Below are 10,064 nucleotides of genomic sequence, written 5' to 3'. Positions count from 1 at the left end.
GACATCCCTAGAATCCTTTCAGCCCTTGTCACCTTTACTTTATTTTGAGCAATCTCCCCTTCAGCTCACCTGCACGCCTTGATATAATTATGCTTTTGGAAAAAGGAGACTGCTGCAGCGCTCCGCAAGCAAGATCTCATACTCATGAACATAAGTGTCACTGCTCATGGCCTTAAGGGCTAATTATATGGCCTTCTTATCTCTCCTTTTAGCCACACCTAAGCCTCACAGATGTCAGCAATCATTGGGTGCTAAGCCTCATTGTCCAATTCAGCCAGCTTCATCCATGGACCTTCAGCCCCAGTGTCAACTCCAATCAACGCAGGACCCTAAACCTGGAACAGTCTCCACTGCTGTTGGGGCCTCCAGCTCTGGTGCCCTTAACCATCCCAGCTCCTCCTGGACTTAGGCCTCTGTTTCTTCTAGCCATCTCATCCTTTCCTGGGTTTAGGCCTGTACTCCCTGTCCCTCTTGTGTTTAGGCCTCATTATCTCTAACCAACTCTCCCCCTCCTGGGCTACAGCCCCCCTGGCCTTGCTTGTTCTCACCCCTCACACCTATGGGTCCCTGACCCTGGTTCCTGCCCCTCATGGGTACATCTGTGGCACCACTCCTCAGCCTTGGCCCCTATCCCACAGGTCCTGGCCCCACTCCCAGGTCAGGTGCAACCTCCATCTACTGTCTAAATCCTTAAACTACTGGTCTTGCTTGCCCCTGCTCAGGTGTTAGTCAGGAGTCTTGCTACAGTCCTTTTGCTCCAAAGCTCTTCTCTCCATGACTTCCTGGTCAAATTATCTGCCCAGCTCAGGCCCTGTATTTATTCCCTGCAAACGCAGCCCCTTTTTGGTCATATGGCTCATAGATTTCATAGACATTTGGGCTGGAAGGGATCCCGGATCATTGAGTCCAGCCCCTTGCCCCAGGGACAGGAATTCAGCAGGGATCATAGGATCCCAGCAAGATAAGCTTCCAAATGTGTCTTGAAGGCGTTCAAAGTGGGTGCTTGAACCGCCTCCAGCAGCAGTTTATTCCAAAACCTGGGGGATCAGACAGTGAAGAAGTTCTTTCTTATGTTCAGCCTGAATTGGTCGCAGCAGAGTTTGTGACCGTTTGATCTTGCCATCCCTTGGGGTGCTCTGGTGAACAGGCAGGCTCCCTTGATTGTCCTCTGCCTCACCTGCACCCTGCTTCTCCTGCAGACTGTCTTCCCTTAAAATAGCAGGAATACCAAGTTCCCTGCTATACCATGGTAGGACTTTATTTATAATTCCAAGCAGAGAAGATAGTCCAAATATAATTCTTAGACTATTAATACATCTGTTGCCGGCACAAGGTGTCCGAGGGAGGCAACAATTGGGTTCGTTGCCCGGTGTGCGTCGCGCCAAATAAACACACTAGGGGGAGAAGCAGACAGAATTTATTTGAGCTCAAGTAAAAGGCACAGGGAGACTGTATGGTCTCAAATCCTGTGTGTTTAACCCTGCAACAGCAGAATTTTATACCCTGGTCATTCGCAGTGATTTTCCACCAGCTGGCCCCCCTCTTCCTCCCGTTTCCCTCCTCCCTTCTCTCTCCGAGCGGTGCCCTTGCATTCCACAGATAACAGTTTTAGCTCGCCTGTTTTCCAGAAGGACAGGAGATTACAGGCGCCATAGAAAGGGTTACAAAGGTTGGGAAAGGGGGGGCCCTGGCTCGTCTGAGCCCAGAGCAGAAGGACTTCCTCGACGCTCGTGGTCTTCCATCCCTCTGAGTTACCTGGGGTTATGCCCAGTGACACCAACAACTCCCCCCTTTGAGAATACTCAACAAAGTTTTGGCTGAGTTTTCTCATATTCTGAAGATAAAATGTGATTGAGTGTTTGAGGATTGGGATCTTCAATGCAGGGGTATAGTGAAGCGCTCGGGAAGGGAGATGCACAGACTTTGCGCAGGAGGGCATTACAGCACGCAAATAAGAGGAGGGTAATTAAACACAACACAACACCGGTGACCAGGAGGTGAAGGATGCCCGTTCCTAGGCCTCCGAGGTTGGGTAACCAGCTTCAGAGAGAATCAAAAACAGTGGGTTCACGTTCTTGACTTTTCCACTGCTCAAAAGTCTGTTCGGCTGACAAAATGTGTTTGTTAATATCTTGGGAATTTTCTGGGATATAAGTACAACATTCGTTCCCAATTAGAGCACATACCCCCCCGAGATGCTAAAACATAATCTGGAGCCTGACGGTCTTGAAGAGATAATAAACGAAGTTGATAAATCTCGGAGTTAAGGCTCTTTTCAATAGTTAAAGTGTCACTGGCAAATTTTGTAAGAAACGCAGAAAGTTGACAATACAGCTTGGCTAACCGGCCCACTCCATATGCCGGGAGAAAGATCATGCCAAGTCTGTCTCGTGATGAATCCAATTCTTGTGTCCATCGACCTTTGCCGCTGTGTGGGAAACTAGTAGGACAGTGTGAGGTCCTTTCCACTTCTCTTGGAGGGGCTCATCCTTCCAGGTACGAATGAGCATGGAATCTCCCAGCTGTAACGAGTGGACTGGAACATCCAGCAGAAGAGGCTGCAAGTCTCTAGTGTACCTATGGAGAGAAGAAAGAACAGCAGACAGAGAGCACATATACTGTGACAAAATATTACATCCTATTTCCCACTCCCCTGCTAGAACCAGCGTGCCGTTCATAGGCCATGCCCTTCCAAACATAATTTTAAAGGGGCACGGATACGAAGCAAAGCAAGGGGCAAAGCATCGGGCCATCGCAGAAAGGCCTCCTGGCAGATCTTTGATAGATGACGCTTGAGGGTCTGATTTGTACGAGTACTGGGAATCCGGGAGCTCCCCCACTGATGGAATGAGGGCATGCATATGGGTGTCAGCAGGTCTCGGCGTCCTCAGGGTGGCAACATTTTTAGCTTCTCTGTCCGCCCGGGCGTTACCCCTGGCTATGTCTTGATCCTCTTTCTGATGCGCCTTACAGTGCATTACTGCTACTGCCGAGGGAAGTTGAACAGCTTCCAGGAGTTGGAGAATTTGGGGTCCATACTTCACTGGGGAGCCTTGGGCTGTCAGCAGTCCCCTTTGTTTCCATAGGCCAGCATGGGCATGCAGTACTCCAAAAGCATACCTAGAGTCAGTATAGATATTGACCCATTTCCCTTTTGACAGTTCCAGCGCCCGGGTCAGGGCCACCAGTTCAGCCAGTTGAGCAGATGTTCCGGCAGGCAAACCCTTGGCCTCAACAACATCATAAAGGGTCACAACAGCATAACCTGCCCTTCTTTGCCCTTCTACAACAATGCTACTGCCATCAGTGTACCACTCACAGTCAGCATTCAGAAGTGGCTGATCCTATAGGTCTGCACAGCTGGAGTACTGTGCATCTACGATGTCTAAACAATCATGCTCTTGTTCTTCCGTTTCAGGTAAGAGAGTAGCCGGGTTAAGGGAGGGGCAGGGCTGCAGGGTCACTTCAGGGTTCTCCAAAAGCTTAGCTTGGTACCGAGCCACCCGAGCCTGGGTGAGCCAGAGACTCCCCTTCGCGTCTAGCAGAGCCTGGACCATATGAGGGGTATACACCTGCACAACTCCTCCCAGCGTTAACTTTTCAGCTTCCTCAAGTACTAGGGCAGTTGCCGCAACTGCTTGTAAACATGCTGGCCATCCCTTGGCAACTGGATCAAGCTGTTTGGAGAAATAAGCAACAGGATGTTTCCACACTCCCAACAATTGAGTAAGCACTCCCGGAGCCATCCCTTTTCGTTCATGCACATACAATTGGAAAGGTTTAGAAAGGTCCAGTAAACCCAGGGCGGGGGCTTCCATTAGTTTCCTTTTTAGTATTTTAAATGCCTTGTCGGCTTCTGAAGTCCAATAAAAGGGGTCATGGTCTGCCCCTTTTACACAGTCATATAGTGGTTTTGCCCATAGTCCAAATTCAGGGATCCGTATTCTGCAAAAACCTGCCATGCTGAGAAACGCCCTGAGCTGCTTACGGTTGCTTGGGGTGGGAACCTGGCATATAGCCTCCTTTCGTTCACTTGAAAGCTGGCACTCTCCCTGTCTTATGTGAAATCCCAGGTATCGTACTTCGGGGAGAGCAATTTGAGCTTTATTTCGAGCCACCCGATATCCTCGAAGTCCAATAAAGTTCAGGAGGCTTACAGTGGCGTTAAGGCAAGAGTTTAAATCTACGGCAGCAATTAATAAATCATCCACATATTGTAACAAGAGAACTTCATGCTCATTATTCCACTCCTCCAAGTCTTTAGCTAAGGACTGGCCGAAAAGGGTAGGAGAGTTCTTAAATCCCTGGGCTAATACTGTCCAACAAAGTTGTTTCTTAACCCTTTTTTTGTCCTCCCATTCAAAAGAGACTATCTCCTGGGGGGGGGGGGGGGTCAACTGGAATCGTAAAGAAAGTGTCTTTCAAATCAAGAACTGAGAAATGAGTATACTGCCCCCCTATGGAGGCCAGCAAGGTATACGGGTTTGGGACAAGGGGATGAATAGTTTTAACCCATTCGTTAACCGCCCTTAGGTCCTGCACCAGTCGATATGTGCCATCAGGCTTTAGTACAGGCAAGATAGGAGTGTTCCAGGCTGACTGACACTCTCGCAGTATGCTGTACTTTAGGAAATGGTCTATAGTCTCCTGCAGTCCCTCTCTGGCTTCCCTTTTGATTGGGTACTGCTTGATTCGTACTGGACCTTTTCCTGGTAGTAGCTGGATATTAATGGGGGTTTGATGTGTAGCCTTTCCGGGGACCCCCTTTGCCCATACCAATGGGATACCTGGTCTTCCCACTGGTTCCACTCCGGGGGAGCGTTCATAGCTGAGGGTTCAACCACGAGGGTCATTATCCATGCATTTTCAGGGGGCAATGTGAGGGTTATTTCATCCTGGGTAAAATGCAGTGATGCACCTAATCGACAAAGCAGGTCTCGTCCTAGCAGGGGTGTTGGGCAATCTGGAAGGTAGACCAATTTTTGAGACCAATTTTTGAGAAAGAGCCCAGTCTCCCAGAGCATATTCTGCAGGAGCATACACGGGGCACTGAGTCTTTTTTTCCCGTGGCACTCACCACGGTGAGAGAGTCCACTACGGGAAGTTGAAGAGGTTGATTTACAGCGGTCCGTGCTGCCCCAGAGTCTACCAGAAAAATCAGTTTCTGAATTCCCCACCCGCATTTTTACTCGGGGTTCCAGGGGTGGGGTGGTCCGTTTCCCCTGACACCCCTACTCCTTTGGAGTACAGGAGTACAGTCTCTCCCTTTCTCTGGGCATTCATTCTTCCAGTGTCCCTCTAGCCGGCATAAGGCATACTGGTTTCATCCCAGGCGTCTTTCTTGTGGGCCAGGGTGCCCGCGCCCACGACCCCTTATACCTCTGCCTCTCCCACCTTCTTGTGGCCTTTCTCTGACTCCAGCCTGTATTGCTGCTACTAGCATTCTAACTTGTCTCCTTTCCTCTTCTTCCTTTCTGAGGGTATACGCCCTGTTTGCAGTCTCCAGGATTTGTGCTACAGACATACCCATTAAGTCTTCCTTTTTTTTTGTAAGAGGTAAGACGGGTATGATCCACAGGGTTGTTAGGGTCCCATCCATCTAGGGTCTGCTAGGGGAGCCACATCTGCCAGACCAGGAACATTGATGGGATCCCTTTCATGCCTCCGCTGTGCTTCCTCCCTTGCTTTGGAAATAACTTGATTCCGCTCTACTTCAGATAATAAGGTTCACATAAGGATATTACAATCGTTCCAATCAGGCTTGTGACTAGCTAAACATCCCTCAAAGACAGAGATAAACTTACTCGGGCTAGTTGAAAATTCTCCAGCCTGTGCCTTAAAAGCCGCCAGGTCCACTGGGTTAAAAGGTACATGGGTGTATACTTGCATGGTCTGGGCTGCACGCCCATCTGCCCTAGGCCGGGCTATTACAGTTTCAGTAAGTAAAGGATAAAATCCCACTGAGGGAGGAATCTCTGGAACCGGGGGCATCTGATCTTTATATGGTGGAGGTGTTAAAGCCGAAGGGGACGCCAACTCTAGCATTACAGTGGTTGGGGGGGAATGCTGACACTTAACACTGACAACTACCGATCCTGTCGGAGTCAAATTACACTTCTGCAAAATATCTGTCTTATTTCGTAAAGCCATAAACAATTGCGCATACAAACGTTCATTCCACTTACCTGTCCACTGACAAAACAGGAGTAATTGGAGGATTGTATTGTAGTTAATTGACCCTTCCGGAGGCCACCTTTCCTGATCCTCCAGTTGATATGAGGCCATTTCACTGTACAGAACCTTTTAAGATTATTTTTAGTCATTAAATCTGACTTAAACAGTTTCCAATTAGTTAGAATGCATTCTAAGGGTGTACACCGTGCCCTGCCAACTGTACTCTGTCCCTGCCCATACTCCAGGGAGACACTGGGCGTCCCCAGGTCCTACAGGGAGACACTGGGCGTCCCCAGGTCTTAACAGGCAATGCTCAGACTGCTGAGCTTATCCTACCTTATCCGAGGGACCGGTTCCACACCATCGCCCACAATCGCTTCTGCACTATTAGAGCGCGTTGCACCGTTGTGCCCTCCGGGGTCGATCAAACCACGTCTCTGCCGAGGCACCCGATGAAACCACCGGTGCGTGCTGGGCGTTGGTTGTTGCCGCAAGTCGTTGACCCCAGGAGGGATCCGGGCAAGGCGAAATGTTAGCCTCAAGCCCCATGTTGGGCGCCAAAACTGTTGCTGGCACAAGGTGCCCGAGGGAGGCAACAATTGGGTTCGTTGCCCGGTGTGCGTCGCGCCAAATAAACACACTGGGGGGAGAAGCAGACAGAGTTTATTTGAGCTCAAGTAAAAGGCACAGGGAGACTGTATGGTCTCAAATCCTGTGCATTTAACCCTGCAACAGCGGAATTTTATACCCTGGTCATTCACAGTGATTTTCCACCAGCTGGCCCCCCTCTTCCTCCCGTTTCCCTCCTCCCTTCTCTCTCCAAGCGGTGCCCTTGCATTCCACAGATAACAGTTTTAGCTCGCCTGTTTTCCAGAAGGACAGGAGATTACAGGCGCCATAGAAAGGGTTACAAAGGTTGGGCAAGGGGGGGCCCTGGCTCGTCTGAGCCCAGAGCAGAAGGACTTCCTCGACGCTCGTGGTCTTCCATCCCTCTGAGTTACCTGGGGTTATGCCCAGTGACACCAACACATCCCTTTTGCTTCAGTATGCCTATATTGGTAGGATTGTATTCTTTAAATGTACCAGAATTAATCACTTAAAATTTGGGCAGCTGAATTTTCATCTATAGCTTAACTTACTGGCAGAGTCCAGAATGAATTTCATGGTCTGTTGCACACTCTGGTTGTCCCCTGTCGGAGCCCCAAATTTTGTACATGTCACAGGAAGTGTTCTGTGATTTGTCATGCACATGCTCACAGATTTTCCCAGCCTCGTGCTATGGAGCAGATTTTTGCTTTGTTATGCATTACAGAACATGCACCATGATTAATCTTCCGCATGCTGATTGATTTGCATTTAAAAAGAATCCAACATTTTGGTATATGACACATGATGTTTCTACTGATTAATTTTTCACACAAAATCTGACTGCTTCAGGTTCGCTTACTGAAATTTTGTATTCATTTCTGGAAAGTGTGGGAACAGCAGACATATGGAAGGAGCTTCTTGTTATTCTGCTGTTCAGAATTCTTGTCATTATAAGCTATTTTCCCCTCTATATGCAAATGAGGCTGCTATTTATTTATGATAATACTGACACAGGAAGTGAAGCCTGAATTGCGAGTCGATATATTTTTATGCTAATTCTAATTAATTCACCAAAATAATTCAATTTGTTTATTTTTTGGTTAGCACTATGTATTCCCTGTTGGATCCTTTAAATGTTCCTTTTAAATTTACTATCAAATATCTATAAATGCCTTTCTAGTATCTGTAGGAAAACCCAATGCATTTAGAAAATACATCTGAATTGAGATGGACCTTATCTTATTTTCTGATATACTGGGGCCATGTCTTTACTACTTACAACTATTCTAGGTAGTACTTTTTTGAAAATAAGCCCTGCCTACTTGTTCCCATTTTGTGTGTGTCAAATGCTGAAAAGAATATAATGTAATTTGCACCAGAGTTGTACTAGGTAAACATGCCTGAGACTGCAAGTTGTGCTGTGTGCACCCTGGGTGCGTGTCAGCACAACAGGCTACATTCCACGAGTTATTTGGTTTGTGCAGTCAGCACACAAAGATGGAGCATGTTTTAATGGATATGGTAATAGGTATAAGCATAGTTAGGGAGCACAGCGCTGACAAGTCATCGCAGTGGACAATAAATAGATGGGCAAAACCATTTGTCACTTGTCACCCCAGAGCAGTAGAGTTTTGTCCTGAGTACCAAAGTGGTTGCTTTAAGTGCCCAGAACCATGGAGGAGGGAAAGCTGCATTATAGGATACCTGGTATATCACAGAGCCAACTTCTCATAGGACACTGTAGCTTGACAAATATACAGATGGCCTTTTGAGACCTCCTGAAACAAAGTAATACCATTTTCTTCCCAGTATACTTGCATTTTGTCACTGGATAAAAATGTTGCCCAGGGACAACAGCATGACAAATGCAATGCCTGTCCATACCCTAAGTCAGGGCTGTCCAGCTGGCAGCCCACAGGCTACATCTGGCCTGTGAGTCGCATTTGGCTTGCAAGGGGTTAATGTGCAACCTGCAATCTCCTGTCCGGTTGTCACTCCCCACATTGTTCCTTTTGCTGTGATGGTGGCAACAGCAGTGGGGATTTTGGGGCAGAGCCGCACAGCTGGAAGCAGCTAGTAATCTTGCTGCCTGAACAGTTTTCCTATTCCTTTCTATGCTGTCTAGCAACTAGTCCTTCATGAAAGAAAAACAACCAGATAAAAATATCCAGTCATTTAATTGAAAATGCCATATAAAAACAAGGTAGGAAAATTCATACTTACCCTGGTCCCCATCTTTAATTATGTACTATTTGCATATAGAACAGTTTTTTCAGTATAGTGTTAGGAAGTTTGTCTTGAACGAGACATTGTTGACCCAGGTGAATGGTGGATATGTCCATGCACTCCTTTTTGGCTGAAAGAAATCAAAGGAGGAAATACTTCTCCTGGGGCCTACTTTGCATTCCACTCTAACCTTGCTGAGTCTTCTTGGGATTTAGGTGCTGACTGGGAAGAGTAGAATGCCAGAAATTTTTGCTAGATTCTCTCCCACCAAACTGAGAGGTAGGAAACTGATTCAAGTTGTTATGGGTTAAGTCTATAGTCACCAACTTTGCTTTTCCTGCCTCCAGTTTGGAGCCACCCAGGCAGAGGTTCCAGGGAGGAGTCATGCTCTCTGAGAATTGCTGGAAATTAGGGAGTCTTGTGGTCTTTATAGAGGCAACAGTCAACTCCACAGAAGCTATGCCTGGCACAAAGACAGTTCCATACCTTCAGTAGATCTGCTTTTACTTCTGTCTCACAACTGGTGTAGCTCTCAGAACTTTGCAGATTCAGTAAGTGGAACCTTCAGGATTTTCTGTACAGGACCACCAGGATTTGCCAAAAAATTCCAGGGGCTAACAATAATAGAAGATAGACTTATTATGTGGGAATAATCCACATGACTGAGAGAGGTATTTATTCTAAATGTATAATATACAAATCAAACAGATTCTTAAAACAACCCTTTAAGATCTTGCCTACCTAAAGGGTTCAACGGAGTGGTGTTTTTCTCTCTGTACAAGATGTAGCAATTGGCAAAAAAGAATCTTCATTTAAGAAAATTCTCATATCCTTTTAATAAAGGAATCCTGGGTAAAACAACCTGTAGTTTCCTATTTCAGTCATAGCAATATGTAGTTAAATGAAACGTCATTTCATTTTATTATAACACTAGCCAATTGTCTGTCAAGAATGATGAGGAGTGGGGGAAGTGATGTGCCATGGGTCTCTGGTGCCCAGGGGCCGATCGCCAAGTGGGAGGGGGTGGTGTCCCCGGTGGCCAATCACCAAGCCCAGAAACACCAGCAGCAAAATCG

General features: G+C 47.2%; 1 protein-coding gene across 1 annotated transcript; it reads right to left on the bottom strand.

Annotated features, from left to right (window-relative positions):
- Positions 1-1,516: 1,516 nt before the first annotated feature.
- On the bottom strand, positions 1,517-7,357 carry LOC149871594 (uncharacterized). Its single transcript, XM_090034947.1, has 3 exons — positions 7,314-7,357; positions 6,511-6,814; positions 1,517-2,577 (listed from the first exon to the last, which is right to left on the bottom strand). Exons 1-3 carry the CDS (start codon positions 7,336-7,338, stop codon positions 2,373-2,375), a joined length of 534 nt encoding a protein of 177 aa, XP_089891073.1. The 5' UTR covers positions 7,339-7,357; the 3' UTR covers positions 1,517-2,372.
- Between the last annotated feature and the right edge of the window lie 2,707 nt (positions 7,358-10,064).

The sequence above is a fragment of the Crocodylus siamensis genome, chromosome 2, assembly GCF_052110815.1.
Source record: "Crocodylus siamensis isolate JL-2025a chromosome 2, ASM5211081v1, whole genome shotgun sequence".
NCBI lineage: Eukaryota > Metazoa > Chordata > Crocodylia > Crocodylidae > Crocodylus > Crocodylus siamensis.
This window is presented reverse-complemented; position numbering and strand designations above follow the sequence as displayed.